The 20,482-nt window shown below is 44.0% G+C and overlaps 1 protein-coding gene and 1 long non-coding RNA gene across 3 annotated transcripts in view; one reads left to right on the top strand and one right to left on the bottom strand.

Annotated features, from left to right (window-relative positions):
• ssh2a (slingshot protein phosphatase 2a) overlaps positions 1–16,172 on the top strand; it is a 38,507-nt gene extending 22,335 nt beyond the window's left edge. For both annotated transcript variants that reach the window (XM_074641351.1, XM_074641349.1), the window contains 13 exons: positions 4,925–5,037; positions 5,640–5,704; positions 5,996–6,117; positions 6,465–6,530; positions 6,716–6,781; positions 7,644–7,838; positions 10,487–10,580; positions 10,690–10,818; positions 10,960–11,006; positions 12,088–12,234; positions 12,335–12,535; positions 12,637–13,579; positions 13,919–16,172. In XM_074641351.1, the coding sequence (XP_074497452.1) occupies positions 4,925–5,037; positions 5,640–5,704; positions 5,996–6,117; positions 6,465–6,530; positions 6,716–6,781; positions 7,644–7,838; positions 10,487–10,580; positions 10,690–10,818; positions 10,960–11,006; positions 12,088–12,234; positions 12,335–12,535; positions 12,637–13,579; positions 13,919–15,577 (3,847 nt within the window). In that variant the 3' untranslated portion in view covers positions 15,578–16,172. The remainder of the gene's footprint in view (positions 1–4,924; positions 5,038–5,639; positions 5,705–5,995; positions 6,118–6,464; positions 6,531–6,715; positions 6,782–7,643; positions 7,839–10,486; positions 10,581–10,689; positions 10,819–10,959; positions 11,007–12,087; positions 12,235–12,334; positions 12,536–12,636; positions 13,580–13,918) is intronic.
• LOC141771314 (uncharacterized) overlaps positions 1–20,482 on the bottom strand; it is a 202,033-nt gene that overhangs the window by 68,722 nt on the left and 112,829 nt on the right. The gene's annotated exons all lie outside the window — the stretch shown is intronic.

Raw genomic sequence — 20,482 nt, 5'->3', positions numbered from 1 at the left:
TTACAGGGACTGTGATAAATGCAAATGCAGATCCCACTGTTCCGATTGCATAAAACGGTAAACTTTTTTTTACTCAGATTTTTAAAAAATCACAATATATCACCTTGCTTAAAGTATCGCAACATATTGAATCCTAACCCCCAGTATCATGATATCGTATCGCCAGATTCTGGCCAACACAGCCCTACTTTTTTCTAGGGCAAATTTGCCATAATTGGACTGTGTAATGGTGGAGAGTGAGATGACGTGCAACAGAGGTCCCTGGCCAGACTTGAATCAAAAATGTTGTGCGGTCAGGAGTTTTGGACCTCTGTTGCATGATGCATTATGAACTTGACTTTCTCATCCATCTGTCACTGTGATCTAGTTGTGACACATTTTCCATGGCCGTGCTTCCAAGCAGCAGGGCCTAACGTGCACCTGTGGACATGTAGAAACACACACACATGCCAGCTAACTCCCTGTCTTTCCCATGGGCTGTATCCCGGGTGCAAACTCATAAGGCCTTAGTGGGGGGCCTGCCCTTCATATAGCCAGGCCCTATATTTATCCCACTCTCCTCCTGAGAGTGACTAATATGGGCACGGGCAGGAGGAGGGGGTCACCCAGTTATCTGCCCACTATGTGGAGTGGTCCTTACATAGTGATGATTGTGTCTGTGACTGTTGCCCTAACAAGTACCTACTGCTTCACTTCAGCCTGGGATGGCTGAATGCCAAAAGATGACCCTCCCCACTCTCTGCTACACACTCTGACTGGGTCTTTACCTCCCACCCTTCACCGCCCGTTCCTCGTTCACATACTTTTATGAGGTCAGATTTAGTTGAACTCATTGTCCTCTTTTAATTCCCCCTCTGGCTTTATTCTTCTGTGTATATGTTTGCCCTTAAATGAGCTAGGCGGATAGAAAGGAACATAACAATGAGCTCAACATACACATGTAGTTCATCTGGGTACATGCCAACAGACTGACTAGTGTTGTTATCATTCTCTGATGGCAGCATTACAAATTGATCTGTTTGAATCACTTCAGTCTACAGGCAGCTGTATTAGATCATTTGACAATGCTAACCTCATGACAGCCATTAGCTGTGTTTCCATTCACATACTGTAGCTTTTATTCGCATTTTGAATTATTGCATGAGAAAAGCTGTACGGAAATGGCAAAATTCGCTAAAACTTCCTCAATTGGGCAAAAAAGTTTTTACATTCACACAAGGTGTTTTTAGCCTTTGTTGAAAAAGAGTTGATGTGCTAAATGGATTATGGAAACCCCTTTGCCAAATACAATATATTCTAATGTAGCGAACATTTAACTCACATGACTGATTAGCTGTTTCCGCTGTCGCCGTCTTCTTGGATATTCCCATAACTAGCGAATGCTTGTCTTCATCTCTGGACAGCATGAAACATGGCCAATACTAGCTGATATGAAAGAACAATTAGAGCTCATTGAAACAGATTCCTGAAGACCTCTCTATATTCTTCTCTCATAGATTGTTAGATGGCCAAGCCGACTTGTTTCATTTCCGGTATGCAACCTCTACTTCTTTATCTCTGTTTACTGACGGATTACAGCCATGTCTAGCGTATAGCACCAACTTCTGACCAAACTACGCTGTAGCAGAGTTTATTCGCTCCAAACCAGTTAATAAAACAGGCCTAATTTGCTTTTCTTTTTTGCGACGTTTCAAAAGTTTGCTTAACATTTGCTTGACAATTGACTGGAAACACTGCTACTGATGCAGAGATTTGCAGAATGGATTCACTCTCAGTCTGAAAATATGTTGTTGGTGCGTGGAATAAGCTTTTCTTGATTAATTGATTAATCATTTTGTTTATGAAATGCCAGGAAATAGTGGAAACTGTTTTAATATAATTTCCCACAGCCCAATGAGATGTATTCAGATTCTTTGTTTTATTCAGTAACACTAAGATATTCAGTTTAGTATCATATATGTGGCAAAGAAACCATCAAATCCTCACAATGAATGTGAATACTGGTACATTTTCCGTCAATCATCAATAGATTAATCGACCAATCGCTGCAGCTCTAGTGTAGAATCAATGGGTGTTTGTTTTGTCTCTGCTTAGCCGTACCCTTTTATGTGTCTATACAAGTAGCTTAAAACCAGTCCCTATAATCAGAGCACATGCAGGCTTCAGTGTTAAACCTCTGCAGAAGACTATCGCTGCTATCAAAGAGGAGCTTCTATGTACAGTAAGTCGGCCGTGCTGGTTCTGACTGCAGTCTATCAATAGCGGAGACTTTGAAAGGACTACAGTATTTTTAGAAACTGTAGTTGAAAGTCGTTCACAGCCCTCCACCTCTCCAACCGTCAGGTTTAGTTTCCACTTTCTCAATGTGTCTGTGTGCAGGAGTAAAAGTGCACATTTGCGTGCATGCACGTGCATCGCTTTCCATGCGTACAAGTGTTCTATTACAGATGACATTGTACAGTAGCGCTGCTATACATGGTCATTGCCAAGTACAGTACATGAGTCTGTGTGTGAGATGATACAGCAGGACTTGAGGAGAGGGGCGGAAATGAAAACGACGAAGTGGTGAGAAATGCTGAAAAGAGGAAGTGACAAGAGTCAAGAGTGCGAGGAAACGGCTGGGTCAAGGGTGGCAGGGTTATGGGAAATAAGCTCAGCACAAAGTTGCGGTTTTGTTTTTTTCTCTCTGTCTCTGTTGTCTGAGTCTCTTCATCCTGTACATCCACGGTCTCAGCAAAACTCAGGAAGGACAGTAGGACGGCTGGAAGGATGGAGAGATGAAGTTACAGAGGAAAAGGGCATGGCAGGAAGCCTAAATGGCAGACGGCAGACAGTGTGAAACTGAAGAAGTGTAGAACCTGATGAACTGTAGATGTTGGGTTCATTGAGTGTAGACTTGCTGCTGCAAAGGGAAAGATAGATTATTCAACACAGTGGTTAACCGTCAAAATAAGCATATCAACCGGTTGTTTGCGCAATTTCAAAATGTTGCTTTTGATGTCATCACCTCCCTTGGATTGATCTCAGTGATTTTCACTGTTTGTACTTGTCAGTTCCTCGCCTTAGTTTCTGGCCCCGGAGGCTACGAAACCACTCTCATTCAGGTTTAGCAGAACAGGTCAACCAACTCCCTGGATTAGTGTTACACTCAGCTTATATCCACATTATTTGTTCCATTTTATTATGGACAAATTGCAGCGAGCTTAAACTTTCACTAACCTCTTCAAAACTTCTTTTGGCGAATGCTCTGTGTAAATTATTGAATGTGGAACAGCTGTGCTTATTCAAGCCAGCAGATCATTTTAAATATTTTTGAAATGCTGTAAAAGTAACCAAAAAGGGTTTCTCTAGAAATCTGTTTAACTTTAAGACCCGTGTTTGGCTGGCTGTCAAGATTGTGGCTGCACATGTTCCTGTTCCTCGATAGGCTAAGCTCTTGCCATCTTGACTTGTGGGTTCAATTTTGGCAAAACCTGCAGAGCTGACACACCCAATGTGTTTTTGTTATTATGATGGATTCCTCCTTGGTCTGCAAGTGCTACTAAAATCCTGATTAAACATTTCACATGCATAGTTTTCTCTAGCTGTAGTGTTTTTTGGCTGCACCTCAGAGGGGCCAGCCCTACAAACGCAAAGGTCTGTCACTGAGGGACTGAGTGATGAAGTTACAGGATCGGTTGGCCGAGTGTTGGACTTTCCTCATTGGCTGTTGCTCTTTCAAAATGGAAAAGCGGGGAACAGTCCGTTATGCAAATGAACCCGTCCAGCGCGACGCGTCCGGCTCATGAAACTTGGACCAAGCTGTCAAACTAGGAGATCTAGTTCTAAAATTAAACGACATTCAGCGTTGGCATAGCCTATTTCTCACTGAAAATGTTTTCAGAAGTACCGCTTGAACGACCAGTTGAGTGGAGCAGTGTGTCCTCTAGTGTCATGGCCATTCCTGGTGGACATGTACCGCTGCATTTAACATTATAGACATGACCACTGACTATTTGTGTAACAATTTAACCACAAATTCACAGACTGACCATGCACAGCCCAGCCATATACTCGGTTTTGACCAAGTCTTGTTTTGTGTTCTCTGCATCCACTGAATAAATGCAAGAGCACCAGTGCCTGCTGTCTAATTTGCAGACCTCTTGCTCAGCATCATTAAGGTTATGGTTTACTGGTCCCATGGCTGTCATTTGACATGGTCATAAGCGGCTGCAGAAGTAGGTCTTCAAACCTGTTTTATTGGTATCTAGTGTAACTTAGGTTAGTGTGCCACCATGAGAAAAACCTCATTCACACATGCAAGCACACCAGAGGTGCTCACACTCACTCAATGTTTGGTATCCAGTTGAAACACTGACCTCAGTTTATTATGTGTCCTCATCCTCGATGCAGTGACCTCAGTCACAGTTAATAAGATTAAGTGTTCCACAGAGGAACAGAGTCCCGTTTGATACGACCTGCTTTGGTGAGGGGCGCTGTGTGCTGGCCAGCTCTTATCTCCGCTCAAACATTGTGGAGGAGGGGACTCGCTCTGTCTTCCTGCTCGGACCCCCGGTCTCCTCACAATCCCCCCTCCGTCCCGCCCTACTGGCAGCTGCTGGTGTGAGTAAGTCTGTATGTGTAATCCAGCTGTGTGGAGGAGCAGAGGACATTGTGTTCCGAGTTCAAATTGGGGCTTGTTTTGGGGAGCCTGTGGACCAGAGGCCAGCTGAGTGGACCATTGTGACACTGACATAAGCCCATGACAACACTCGTCTGTTCCCGTCCCCATCTTGAGCTTATTATGAGACGCTGGGGTCAGCATATGCAAGAAAGTGATAACACATTACATAAGTTTAATGAAATACCAAATATGATTAGATAACTTGGAAGGAGTTGCTGTGTTTTTTTTATTCATGTGTTTTTCTTTTCTCTTCCCTTCCAGTATCAGTGAGAGTTTCCTCACCGTAAAAGGTGCAGCCCTGTTCCTTCCAAGGGGAAACAGTCCCACGCCTAACTCTGCACCTTGCATCAGCCAGCGCAGGAACAAGCACACAGGTAAATACTTGTAAACACACAAATGACAGCTGTGCCAACTCTCAGCCTTAGAAATGAACTCCACAGAAAAACTTGAGGTTGAATTGCAGAGCGTGTTTTCAAATGGACATTCCTCTGCAGCATCATCAGTAACAGCTGGTGTTAACTTCACTGAAGCTGTTTCACAACAAGGCAGATGAGTTCAGTCAGTTCACTGCCGCAATGCAATGTGGCGGCCAGATTGAGGAATATTTTGTCAAAGAACTCACACTTAAAATATCTTTAAAATGTTGGAAACAAGGGAAGTAGAATCTGCTGCTGTCTGTGGATAAAGACGGTCTTTGTAGTTGGAGCTTTTGTGATGTAAAATGGGCTGATTTCTATAAAAAGCATCAGAAACAGTGTTTCAGAAATAACAGGCTTTTTTTCCTCAGATGTATTCAGAGATCAGGTTGAATGTAATCCTAAATGAAAGAGACTCCAGTGTGAATGCACTGGAAACTTGCCACAGGGTGAATGATACATCATCTTAGGTGTTATGTCAACCTTTAAATGGCAAGAATGCAAGCGTTGTCCAAAAGAAACTAAAACTAAGTGAAAATGTTGAAATCCTTTCCATCCAGGTGACCTCCAGAAACATCTCCAGACCATGTTCACTGTGCTGCGGCCGGAGGACACCATCCGACTGGTCAGTAACGCACATTACACAAATACACACCACACACACACACAGCAAAGCAAGGTGGCATTGTGATCAGGGAGATTATACTCCAGGCGGAGGGCCCGGTTTCAGTTCTTTGTTAGCAAACATAAAGAACTGAAACTTGTTAGGAAAAAAACTGTTGTTGGAAATGGCAAGTCGTAACTCCTCAATTTGCACCAACAAAGATACTCTTACATAAAACACACAGCACTCAAAGTATAATTTATAAAGTGGTATTCCAGCCTTCCTTCATGTCTACTCCATCTTTTCTTGCAGGCTGTGCGTCTGGAGAGCGCCTACCCTCAGGTAACCCGCTACATGGTGGTGGTCTCCACCAACGGTAGACAGGACACGGAGGAGAGCATCGTGCTCGGCATGGATTTTGTCTCCTCTGATAGGTAAGTGCCACAACAATGGTACACTATTATTCTGGCTTGTAGTGTGATATTAACACTCATTAAATCCCACACTAGTGCCAACAACTAACACCTCGTCCTAATGCCTAGTTCACACTACGTCAGATCGCTGTACTGTTCACACTACACAACTTGTTGTCTTGTAACCGGGAGTCTTGAACAGTGGTCTTTACTATTGTTATTTATATTCAAGTGAAGGAAAAGCGAAGCATGCTGAAGTCTGACTTCCTCTACTGTTATGCTTTGACCTGGAAACATCCCTGTATTGTGTCGATCGGGTGTGTCTTGTTTTGTTGTGCTGTTGTTTGACGTGTTGCTCTTCCTGCCAGCTGCTGTTCGGTGGGTCTGGTTCTACCTCTGTGGAGTGACACTCTGATCCACTTGGATGGAGACGGGTAAGACACCACACCTACCTGCTTCCTCTTACTGCTCACTGAGGGCAACTGACTGCTCTGATGACTCTTATTTACTCATTTTATTGTAAGAAGATTTGTTAGTGTTGTAAGATGACGCCTATAAACTTATACTGCACGTTCCATTTCTAATCTCTCTCTCTCTCTCTCTCTCTTTGTTGTCACAGTGGTTTTAGTGTGTCGACGGTGAACAGGGTTCATGTTTTCAAGCCAGTTTCTGTCCAGGCCATGTGGTAAGCAACTTTTATTTTCTAACAGCTATGTGAAGGTTGAGGTTAAGGTTGCAGGCTTAAAAACAAAACTGTATCCATTGTACTCCCCCTTTGACTTTGACCTCCAGCCTTTTATCTTCTTTGTCACTAGTTCTTATCTCTAGTCTCCACTTCCTTTTTCCCCTCATTATCTCTCTGCCTTCCAGTCTTTTCACTATCATTCTTAGTCTCACCACGCCAGTGCTGCCTCTTCATTTCCGTACTCGTCTTCATTTCCTCATTTTCATGTCCCTTTGTTACTTTGTTCTTTGTCTGACCCCCCTCTCCCTTGAATATCTCCTGATACCTTCATTTATCTGCAGTTATATCTCTGTATTATGTCTCTTCATCGCTGTAATCTTTCCGTTATTCTCTTCTCACATCTGTTGTTCCCTTGTTTCTCTCACTAATTATTCAACCTTATTGTATTTCTCATGTGTTATTGTTCATTAATTAATATACATTTTCACTTTCTCTGCATCTCAGATAGGGGAATGACAAAGGGTAAAAAAAAAAATGTAACATAGATATACAGTAAAGATCACCATGAAATTTCCCCAGTTGATTACTTACATTAAGAGATTTTTTATTTTATTTCCACTAGTCTGAAGATTTTATGGAAGCAAAATAGCCCAAAATCTCAAAATTGACCAATGCATGAAAAACAATGTTTTTGCCTGGGGTGCCTTTGCCCAATGTTATCGCCTCTCCTGGTTTAAATTATTTGACTCTGTCAGTCACTTGAAGAACATATTCATGTTTCAGTCTGTTGTAGTTTTTGTCTTTTTGCCCTCAAGACAACTTCTCAAGTGTGAATCCTTTTCCCTCTCACTGTCTGCCTCAGGTCAGCCCTCCAGTCGCTCCACAAAGCGAGCGAGGTGGCCCGCTGCCATAACTACTACCCGGGCAGCCTGTTCCTGACCTGGGTCAGCTACTACCAGAGCAGGGTCTCATCCAACCAGATCTGCGTCAATGAGTGGAACGCCATGCAGGACGTCGAGTCCCACCGTGCCAATTCACCCGTTCTCTTCACAGACCTGTGAGTAGAGACCACATGACTGCACACACACATTAAACAAATCCACACACTGATGATCTGGAATATTGTTTGGTTTGTGTGGCGTTCCAGACAGGTAGTCTTTTCAGTTTGTATGCCGTAGAGTAGCAAAGCTCTCATTGATGTGTAGTGCAAAATTCCTATGGAGTGAGTACACTGCTCTGAAATGTTCAAATCAAAGGAGAAAGGCAGTAGGAATTAGCAGTAGTAGTATTTCCCGATTCAATACTATCGTGATGGGAAAAAGTTGAATCATACACTTCTAGAGACTTTTACTTTGGAAAATCTCCAAATTGTGTGTAGTCAGAGATGTCCTGAAGTCAAATATATCAGTCATGGTCAGGAACTATAAAGCAGTGTGTTTTTATACCTCCGAAAGCATTCAGAAATGTAGCTATTTCAAGGTACACATATGGGACTTTTACTTGGGAATATTTCTAAATTCATACAGTAAAAATGCTTGATTCACAGGTGAATTGATTTTTACCCTCCACCCCTAGTAGATATAGCCACTACTTTCTGTTAGAAATAGGATGGTCACATCTTCACAGCAACATTGCTTAATCTCTTCTCACATGCAGAGAGTGTTGCTACACCTCTACAGCAGAGTACTATCAGTCTTCAGAGCCCTGGACTCTGGAGCTGCTGGGGTCACGTGCTGTCTGTAACCTCTCAGGGTCACAAGAAGCAACACAGAGAGGCACAAACAAAAACAAAAGCACTCATGGCACGGTAGCAAATGCTGAACTGTGTTCAATTAGACACATGCTGATACACAAACGCATCAAATCTTTGTGACGGAGTTGTGAAGAGATCCACAAGGGAGTGTAGAAAGTGCATGGAATGACAGCTGGATTTATGTCTTTACTTATACCAGGGAAATTCACCTCTCTGCTGCTTAGTCACGTGTCTCCCTACCTATATTGAGCGTCTGTCTTTATTGAGCGTCTGTCTTTCTCACACACACACACACACTTCAGAGATCCTCCAGTGTCCAAAATAGCTGAGGCTTTAGCCGGCTTGATTTACGTTTGGAAAAATGGAAAGACAGACAAATAGGTAGACCAACAGAGGGACGGACAGAAGCAGGTGGTCGGCAGAGAGAAGGAGGTAGAGGATGGGGGTGTTAGCGGGGATTAAAGAAGATATACTGCTACTGCATGCACCTGATGCCCCTGGATGGAGAGGACAAAGAAGTGTGGACAGAAAGAGAAATCAAGGTCCACTTAAAACTTGACAGACAAGAAACACCCACGTTTACTGTCTGCACTGAAACAGAAATAACTTAACAGACTCTCCCTTCGGAGCAGGTGTGTTTGCACTTGAGTGCCCTCATAATTTAAGATTACCACCCACGTTTTATGAGCTCCAATACACACATTAATAGCACGTAAAGTCCCTGTTTGTTGCCCAGCACAGGGTGACTCCCAAAGTTACATGACCTGCCAGTGTTTGTTGACATGGCAGCTCATTGGATGAGAAGTTCAGATAGCAGGAAGTAGTTTGGTCTTGGCATGGTTTTGTGTTTTCGTGATTAATGTAGGTTACCGTGAATTCCCGTAGGTTACTCCTCTATCAGCGATTCAAGGAAGTGACATAGAATTTCCATTCTTCGGTTACTCATTAGCGCCGTTCCTTGTCGTCATACATGTGTACTTTTATTTCTGTGTTTCCCTGACCAGCCATCACTCCCTCAGGCTGTCGGTAGGCAAGTCGAGGCTTGTTTTGAGGTTAAAGTTTTAGTGGATGTCGGTAACTAACCTATATTTGTTGGCAGGAGTGACTAGGTTCTCTTCCTCTTAACCCTGTGGACTCATTCTCTAGGGGTCAGTAAGACCTTCAGCATGGAGGTAAACAAGCTGACGTGAAGTTTCCAATTCTCCAACACAGATGGATGCTTTTTAAAGGGATAGTTCAGGTGTTTTGAAGTGGGGTTATATGAGGTACTTATCCATAGTCAGTGTATTACCTACAGTAGCTTCTCCAAACTGGAGGTGTGCCGATCATCATCTACTGTAGGTAATACACTGACTACTGTGACTACTATAAGTACCTCATACAACCCGACTTCAAAACACCAAACTATCCCTTTAAGTCTGCCGTTACACACCAGTGGCTATCACAATGCCCCCTCTTTGTGTCTGCTGACCCACACTGCTGTGTACTGTTACCGTGAGGATCCACTTAGAAGCAAAATAAGACAAAAGTAGACAACGTAAGAAGGAGTATCTAGGAGACAAACTGAGCTCTCCTCTCCAGAGAGGTAATTAGGCCACTTGTTGGTATCATCAGTGTGACGTCCAAAGGCTAAATGTGTCCCCCAGCAGTGTGGTTAGAAACAGAGCCAGGCACAACAACAGGCGTACTCCACAAGGGGACTTTGTTGTGGATCTCCGACTGTCCAGATTTTCTGTTCCCTCTCCAGTTTCTGAGAATCAGACAAAGTCGTAATTCTCTCGTGGAACAAGTAATCTCATTGAGAGTATCGTGAAATTTAATCAATGAACAGAAGGAAAGTGTTGTTGCTGTGGAGGTGGTTCTTTGTGTCCAAAAGTGTATTTCTTCTTTCAGGCTAAGAGAAAATGTGTTATGTTATTTTTTCATAAAGGTGTTTGTGTCTGTATGTGCAGGCCCACAGAGAGGGAGCGCACAGAGAGGCTGATCAAGACGCGTCTCAGAGAGATCATGATGCAGAAAGACCTGGAGAACGTCACCTGTAAGGAGGTAAGAGGCACACACATGAACACGGTGATGTATACAGATACATCTCGGTTTTGCAAATGCAGCTTTACTTGTTAAGATATCTAAGTGCCAATTTTCACTATGGTACCAGATCCGAACAGAGCTGGAGATGCAGATGGTGTGTAACCTGAGGGAGTTTAAGGAGTTCATAGACAACGAGATGATCGTCATCCTGGGACAGATGGACAGCCCCACTGAAATCTTTGAACACGTCTATCTGGTAAGAACCTGTGAGCCACCTGGTCTGAGTTTGATTAAGACAAGACAATATCTATTTATTTACCTGGAATTTAGTAGATACAGTTATGTGTTGAATATGCAGTATTTGTGACTATATTGACTGGACTTGTGATGTCTGCAGGGCTCTGAGTGGAACGCCTCCAACCTGGATGAGCTGCAGAACAGCGGGTAAGAGACCAGTCAAAGGCACACTCACTAATATCACTGTCTGATTTTTAATAAATCCCTAATTGAAGTTGATTGAAATGAGAGAATCCATTACCTCTGCATCAGGGTATTGCTACAAAGGTTCATACTAGGGATGTCACCAGAAATGTAGTAGTCCATACCAGTGAAATTCCACGATTATCGTTACCCGATTCGATACCACGGTTACCATTTTTTTGTGAATTTATTATTAATCCCTGATGATCCACCTCAAGTTTCTCACCAAAAACTCAAATTTTACATTACATTTGACCTTGTCATGATAACGATATAATTTGGCTTAGCTCAGTTCTCATTTTTGAATAGAGCTTGAACTCATCATAATGTAACCCAATGGAACCTCAATATGTTAGCTTCGTTATTTAGCCAAACAGGAGCTAAACAGCTAACATTAACTAGCTCTCCTCCTGCAGATTTCGACACAGATTTGTTATTCACAGTATAGTGTTATCAGGGAAATTTTCTATCGTCCCTGGTACGACGGGAAACCATTAATCTCGTGCCCTCATCGGCAGTACGTACAGTAACAGCTGACCATTTTTTCAGTTTTTTCGAACCACCTGTTACTTGCATTGAACTCTAAATTAGTTTGCAGCGATGTCTCTGACCCTGTGTGGTATTAGCTAAGCATTCATCATCTGAATAACGAAGTATTAATTGATGACAGTTTTATCATGCCTCTGATTGGCAACAGTGTTCTCGTGGCCGTTCGTACCATTCTCGTGAACACGATATCTCAGGAAAGCCCGGAGGTAATTTTCTCAAATTTGGCCCAAACATCCACTTGGACTCAAAATTGAACTGATTAGAATTTGGTGGTCAAAGTCACTGTGACCTTACAAAACACATTTTTAGCCATAACTCAAGAAATCATATGTCAATTGTGCCAATTTCACACACGTCTAATGAGATCAAATGATCAAGTGGTGACATTTTGGACAGAGATGGATGTAAGCTGCAACTTCACTTGTTGGCGGAGGCATGCGGTGATTCTAGTTGAAATTAAAAGGTCAGCAAGTCAACCTTTGTGTCTCTTATGTAGGGTGCACTACATCCTGAACGTGACCAGGGAGATAGACAACTTCTTCCCGGGGACGTTTGAGTACCACAACATCAGAGTGTACGACGAAGAGGCCACCAACCTGCTGGAGTACTGGAACGAGACCTTCAAGTTCATCACCAAAGCCAAGTAAGCTTAAACACACACAAAGCTCGTTAAGTTCTCCTTGAGTTCTCAATCTTCTAATCCAGCTCACTTTCTCTCTTATCTGTCTCTGTCTCTCTTTTAGGAAAGCCGGTGCTAAGTGTCTGGTTCACTGTAAAATGGGTGTGAGTCGCTCCGCCTCCACAGTGATCGCCTACGCCATGAAGGAGTACGGCTGGGACCTGGACACTGCCTTTGACTATGTTAAAGAGAAACGGGCCGTCACCAAACCAAACCCTTCCTTCATGAAACAGCTGGAGGAGTATCAGGGAATTCTGCTGGCCAGGTGTGCTTTCTTGTAGAAACATCTGTACTAGGGCTAACAATATGCACGTTCTTTAGGGAGCATTTTGTTTCTAACAAACTTGTTTTTCTTTGCTTCCACAGCAAACAAAGGCATAATAAGCTATGGCGCTCACACTCTGACAGCGACCTATCAGATCGCCCCGAGTCCATGTGTAAAGCTTCGTCTCACTTTCTGGGCCGCTCCAACTCTCACAACAACAACACTTCCTCCCCCTCTTTACATCACTTCCTGGGTGTGGCTGTGCTGCAAGCGCTTGGTGCTGAACACAAAGACTCTGCCAAATCAACCGCCACCCACACCTGTGACTCACACTCCGACTCCAACAGTGTGTGTGACTCACCGGGTCAGGAGGAGGTCGGATCGGATTGCGGAGACCCCCTCCTGCTTCCTCTCCCCAGTCCCCAAGCAGCCACTGTGGTCCCAGAGGAAAGACTGGACAATTCAGCGAGTGTGGTCGTCACTGTGCCTGTTGCTCTACCCCACCCTCCACCATCACTGCACATCTTACCCCCTACTCCTGAACTCCAGCGTGCTCACGGGGGTCCTCCCACACATCTATCCATTTCAGTGCCCAAACACAAACCGGTGGAGCTGTCCCTCAATTTGCCTGAGCGAAGCAGCTCTGAAGGAATCTCCCCTCTCACTCCGGGATCCACTGACTCAGACACAATAGACCAATCATTGTCAGATTTACCGAGTGACAAACACAGCCCCCTCAGTCCTGGGAATATCACTCCCCTCACCCTGGTTCTTCCTATTGCTGCCAGCGATGACAACAACAACCCCAGCGAGTTACAGATAGACAGCGCCTTGGGTGGCCGCGGCGATGCTGACGGGTCGTCCAACCACAGCGCAGACAGCATCGACTTCTTCAGCGCCAGGGAAAAGTTTCTGGGCCTGGCCCAAGATGGCAAAAGCCGGACACTTTCTGAGCAGGCACAACAAAGGACACCTCTGTTACTCGAGGAAAACGAAGAAACTGAGGCTAAGGAGGAAGAGGAGCAAGGATACGGGACTAGTCAGGTACAGGTTCATTCAGCTTCATCACTCTGTTATCATTTTGTTTTTGCCAGTATAACTTGCTCTGTGTGCGTATTAGTTTTCCATGAAAAAGGTGTCCCAGTCTGCTCATACTAAATCTGCATTAATCATAGTGGCACCTGCTGGAAGATGAGAGAATAGTCCAGATAATAAAGGCACACGTGTCACTTATTTGTCTCTTATTTTCTATCACGTTATCCAAACAATTATGTTTTATGTATAGTTTAAAAAGTTACACAATGATTCATAATAAATGTCACAAATACACACACTACTGAAACAACACAGGATTAATATTATCTGCATATGTCTCTCTTTAAGGAGTCTCCAGAGTCTGAAGACAGCGTTGCCAAAGACAGCCCTGATCGCACTCATCATGACAACGGAGTTTCAGTTCGCCACATCGTCACAGAGATTGAAGCCATATGCCACCCCGCCTCCTGCCTACCTACCCCTTCCTCGTCCTCTTCCTCTTCGTCGCTCCCTCCATCCTCCCACAGCCCCCAGCTCATCCGACCGGAGCATCAGATGGAGGCAGAGACTCCTGAAGTCACGCACGGCTCTCTTACTCCACCTTCCCACCCGCAGTCTCCCTCCATGCTGCCGTGCGACTGGCCTGCAGGCTCCGTGCGGCGAGCAACCGAGCAGCTGGAGCAGAAGCTGAGGCAGGAAATGGAGATGGCTACGTCTCAGCGATCGCCTCTGCATTCCCCCAGCGGTGAGCAACCTCCTGTCAGACTGTCCCTGTGTCCCCTGAGCACTGAACATCCTCCCCTTCGCTCGCCTCAGGACTGCACAGAACAAAGGATCACTCAGGGAGAGATCACGGCTGTATCTGCTGAGTCCAAAGACGTAGAAAAGCACACAGGGTCACAAACAGAGCTGAACTCCTCAGGCACAGACAACCTCCCAGACCCTTCATGCTCCCCCCACTCAAATATCAGCCAAGACTCTGGTGCTATACCTCTCATTGTGCCCACATCCATAGATAGCCATATGCTGACATCAGAAGAATCATCTCTAGATACCTCAGCCCAGTCCCAAAGACAGAGTCAGCTCCACAGCCAAACCCAGCAGCCCCAGGCCTGTTCAAACCAAATAACTGTGGATGGGGCAACAGTGCAGGCGTCAGACACAGATGAGAGGCTGGAGTCCAGTTCCCAGAGCAGGCGAGGGGTCTGTGGCCCCGGCTGTGACGCCGAGAACAGGCTGGCCCGTGGCAGCCAGGAGCTGGAGAGGATTCAGCAGACGCTGAGCGAGCTGCAGGCTTTCCTCCACGAGGGCATCAGCCTCGAGACGACAGACAGCCAAGAGCAGGAACTGGGGCAGCCTCAGGGCCTGAGAGACGTTATGGACACAGAGCCAGGACCTTGCAAAGGGTTGAGTTCTGAACAGATCCCTCCATGCCTGAAAGTAGGGCAGCGGCTCAGAGAGAGACAAGAGGGGAAGAGTTTCCTGGAGCCGATAGTGTGGCACAGAGCCATGGAGCTCGAGGCTCGCATCCGCCAGGCGGGCCTCACCCCGCCTTCTCTCATGAAGAGGTCGGCCTCCTTAGCTAAACTGGACTGTCTGGAGCTGTCAGCTAATGACCTCAGCGACTTGGACCTGAGGCCACACACCAGGACGACATCATCACACTCCCAGGACTCTTTCTCCATGTCCACATGTCACCCCGACGACACCTGGAAGAAGCAGAAAGTGTTGGCTGGAAACAATTGCGTTGTAAAGACAGGTTTGTCCCACGGCGGCAGGGACGAGTCATCCTCGTCCCCGTCCCTCTGCTTCTCCTCCTCCTCCTCCTCCATCCCTCATCGTTGTCCAAAAGAGGACACAGACGTGAGGGAGGAGCCGGACGGCGGCGGGAGCGGCGCGGCCACTCCAACACGTCAGCAGGGGAGGGGACACTCATCGAGACGTTCTCGCAAAGGCTCCGCTGAGAAAAAGCAGCGAGCCGTCACTGTGCTATACAATACCATGTAACCTCAGCGCAATGGACTGGAACGGACACGACTGGAGCAGATGTGCGAGAGAGGCTGCATGATACGTATGAATGTGTAGCAGTTAAACCGGAGCCCTCGTGTAACCTCCGATGTATGTTCAGTGTGTAAGAACTGAATGAGGAACATATGTTAGCATGTAAACCACTGGATGTGTTGTTTCAACTGGAGTTCAGGTCTGTCTGTACAGTAATGAAATATGAATGTCCAAACTAAAACTGAACCGGTGCATACTGTATGCACTCCATTATGTCTGTCTCCCTTTTTTTAAAAGAAGCATTTGTTTTCAGTGTCCGTCCCTCACTGCCTGTTCGGGAGTTTCTAAAACTACAAGAGGGGCTTTTTCTCCAAACATGCACTTTACTGTTTTGATGATTATCTTTTATTTGAAATCTGTTTCTTACCCCGGGGAGGATTCTTTTGCACTGATCTCAGTCAACTTGTGTCTGTATGCGTGTTTTTGTTTTCAAAATGGATCTTTATCAAGATTTTTAATTGAACCAGAACAAAGCTGATATCTCGTTTGTTTTTTTTATTCAATGCTTTAGCAGTAAATAAATATGGTGAGTTTGTTTTGACTGCTGTGACGGTGTACATTTTTTTTTCTTCAGGTGTGCTTCATCTCACTCACACACTTTTTTGAAGAGAAGTAACAAGGTGACTATGAGCTACAGATGCTGGTGACTTCACTGCCACCTACTGACCAGGCAGATAACTACAGTTTTAAACGTGTCCTGCAGCACTAGAGAGGTGAAAGAAGGTAATATGTGAGGAAATGCGTAGTTACAGGAGTTCTTGAAAGTAAACACTTAACAAGCTCAGATATCCAACTACTGTGGTCAAATTGACCACTTTTAATGGGTGAAAATGAAGCTCATAATCGTATTATTGGTAGAAATACATTCTAGCTGTCATGTTTAACTGCAAGTCTCTGTTTCTTTGAACGAGTCAATCCTGTCTCCTAGGGGGAAATGATCTCCATCGGTGCTCAGCGCAGCTTATTTCAGGCTGACATTTTACCTACTGTTTGATGTGGGTAATTAAATACTGAGATGTAGGCCACCGGGGCCCCTGCTGAGAGACACACACACACACACACACACACACACAAATCAGATAGCAGCACTGACTGAGGAAGAATGACATTCAAGGATTTGACCAGACTAAAAAAAACCTGGAGATTAAAAGACACAAACAAGGCAAAACAAATTTGGTGAAGTAAAGCAAAAAAGTGTATGCAAAGTGAAGAGTATGCAAAAATAAACAGTTTATATCACTTTTATATGTTTGGAGATATATAGAAAATCAAAATGTAACTCCACTTACAAAGTTTAAACTAAACACTTCAAGCTCCACTTTAATAGATACTGTCACCACTTTTAAAGATTGTATACTGATTCATTTAGTTTTTAAGTTATTGTCATTTCCATACGCTCCATTCATTCTCTGTCATTTGCTAAAATTTATAAGATAAAAAGTATAATAAATAAATACAAATTTAATATGACACAAACACCAATCTGACTTCCATACCTTTTTTCAAATCTCAGGCAAGACTGACTCCATACTAAGACACTTCATGTTAGTTTTAAAACCCTTTATAAAACCCATTTTCCCATGTTGCCTAGCAACGCAATTCTGTTGCAATTCCATTGAAACGCACTAAACGGAGCGTTTCAGACGGAGGGTGAATACAGCTATATCCAAGCAGACAGTATGAGGAAATTAAAGGGTTTTTTTAAACATTAAAGCATGTAAACATGTTCAAGTAGAAACCCAAAATACAAGTATGAACCGGAAAATGAGCATGATATGTCCCATTTATGTATATATCAACATACATACAAAAGAAAAACAAAAATGGCAATTTAATCTCAAAATTACACATAGTACAATAGTGAACAAGATTTTTTTAATTTTTTATTTGTTCTTCTAGACCAGGGGTCTCAAACTCGCGGCCCGCGGGCCAATTGCGGCCCGCAAGACGATATTTTGTGGCCCCCACCTTGATATGAAAGTTTAATGTTAGTGCGGCCCGCAAATTTTTTTTTTTTTTATAAAGTTTTTTATAAAGTTTTTTTTGGGGGCATTTTTTCATTTTTATTGACAGGACAGTGGATAGAGTCTTGGAAAGGGGGGAGAGAGAGAGTGGATGCGGAAAGGGCCACAGGCCGGATTCGAACCCGTGCCGCCGCGGTCAGGACCAAGTCTTGTTACATGGGCGCCCGCTCTACCAACTGAGCTAACCAGGCGCCCTCGGCCCGCGAGTTTTATGTGAATGGCAGTTTGCCGTTGAAGGTCCCTTTGTTGCGCGAGCCCGAGCTGAACGAACCTACCAATCACAGTGGGGTATATGGCTCCCGGGGGCGGGCAATCGGCCGGGCTTGATGCAAGCAGAGAAACATTTCACAACAACTGTGGCGGCGCCCGTGTAACATCGCATAAGCTTGATTAAAGCTTGATTTATACTTCTGCGTTGAATCGACGCCGTAGCCTGACGTGCACCTCTCCAGAAATGTAACTACACGTCGCGGCGACGCAGACCGCAACAGCTGTGATTGGTCCAGTCGCTCAGCGATGCTGAGCGGCCAGGACCAAGTTCTACTTCTCTCTGCCTCCATCTTTTCAATGTTTGTTCACACAAATCCACTCAGATATATTTTCTCTTTTCGGCGTTGCAGTAATGTAAAAGTTCTGTGGTTCAACAGTTATTAGCTCCAACTCCCTCAGTTTCTGTTTGTAGTACAAGAAGAAGAAGGAAACTCATAGAGACGCCGCCGCCAACTAGCGGTTTGGTGGTGTAATTGCAGAGCAACACAAACACAGCAGGCACAACTTTATTGCGGAGTGACACCAAGTGGAATGAATATATATCTTGTCACACAGCCCCAATCATGTCTTTTTCAAAGCCTGCAGTGAAGAGAAAGGTTGGTGACGAGCACAGACAATTTCAGGAAAAGTGGGAGACGCAATAGAGGCCATGTTCAGAAGAACCGTTCATGTTCTTCAATGTTCCATTAATGTTCAGGACAGTTCATGTTCAGAAGAACCCATTCAAGTTAAAGAACTGTTAATAATGACGTTTGAGAAGATTGTTTTTTTTTTTAACAAAGCTTTTTTTGTGGAATACCTGATGCGGCCCAGCCTCACCCAGACTCTGCCTCCAGCGGCCCCCAGGTAAATTGAGTTTGAGACCACTGTTCTAGACTTTGGTGATCAGGGAAAACAAATAAGCATTGTAGCCAAACACAGATCAAAAACCAAATTACATTACAGAAACCAAATACTGCATATTTAATCTACCGGTGTCTGGCAAAATGAAACCCATAACATTAGCCTACCTTTGTAGTCTGACTGTATACTAAATATACTACAATTCGGCTTTTGAATCTTATTCATTGTGTAGTGTTTTGTGTTATCAATTCAATTCAATTCAATTTGCTTTATTGGCATGACTAACAATATTGCCAAAGCGTCAATTCAATAATAAATAAAAAAAAAAAAGAACAAAATAAAAACAAAAACATATATATACATATATACAATTTATTAAGCAAATTACAATATATAGATATCTAAAAAGAACATGCATGTAAATGGAAGAAAACAATAAAGAAGTAATTCATGTTTGTTGTGTCAATAAAACAAACAAACAAATAAAAAAATAATAATAACAATATATTGCAATATCAAAAGATAAATGTAAAAATCAACAACAACAACAAAAACATGACATCTTTTGACACTTTGCAGTAAACAACCAGCAGGTGGCACTCTGTTACCCTTTATCCTGTCGGTGACGTCACATTCGGATTCCCTCTTGGAACTTAACTTCGAGAAAGACGTTGGAGGAAAACGATTCTCGTCAGCAGCCAGGTGTATCCATAGTAACAGCAGAAAACATTAAAAACATTTTCATACAAAAGAAGCATAGCGAAAACATAAACAAAGAGCTGTGTCAATCATAAAAGGACAACAGAAATTAAATAAAACCAACATAAGATAAAAAAAAAAAAAAAAAACACGATAAAAAAAGACCACGCGAGAGTATGACAATAATTTCTCTTAAAAACTTTAAAGATATTGCATTCATTCATTGTTTTCATTGCTTTTTTGTTTTGTGAGGAAGAAATTGTTGACAGATATAATTCCATTTCTTTCATAAATACAAAGAAATTAGGCTTTTTTGTTGTTGTAAATTTACACTTGTGAATGTGGAACTGCGCGAGAATTAAAATTAAATTAAAGGGACTATTTGTAACTTTGTACGCGCATAAATGTAGCGGGTCGTCACACATGCGCGCTCACATATGCGCGTTCGCGTGTGGCCGCTGCCTCTCCATCTCTGCCTGCCTGCCTTCGCTCAGAGAGCGCGCGCGTTCTCAGCTCGCTCCACCTCTAGACGTGAAAGCGCGCTCACTCCTCACTGCAGAAGAGTTAGTTTAGCTCTGAGAATATCTAGTGAATGCACAGTGGACGTTTGTGCAGGAAAAAAATGCTGCAGCTCCTCCAGACCAACAGAGGTTTCCCGTGTCTTGTGAAGTGACGGAGCTCATTAGCTAGTAACGTTACCCTCTCGTTACCGACCGGGTGCCGGTGTCTCCTCTGCTCTCTCCGGCTGCGGGAGGAGAGAGCAGGGAGACACGCTGCAGAGCTCCGCTGCTTCAGCCTGCACTTAGGCAGGAAAAGCCAACACTAGGATCAGATCTAAATCATGTTCATGGAGAGACCTTCGTCTGGTCAGCTAACATTACTGCCAAGCAGCTGAAATATAGAGTGATATTGTGGTTTTAGCTGACGTGTGTCGCCTCACTGTTTTGAGTGATGCTCGTTCAGGTCTATTGATAGCGAGCAAGCGCGAGCCCGACGCTGACTTTCGTTGATTTCA

This window comes from Sebastes fasciatus, chromosome 7, assembly GCF_043250625.1.
Source record: "Sebastes fasciatus isolate fSebFas1 chromosome 7, fSebFas1.pri, whole genome shotgun sequence".
NCBI lineage: Eukaryota > Metazoa > Chordata > Actinopteri > Perciformes > Sebastidae > Sebastes > Sebastes fasciatus.
Note: the sequence above shows the minus strand (reverse complement) of the source record. Positions and strands in the feature narration are given on the sequence as shown.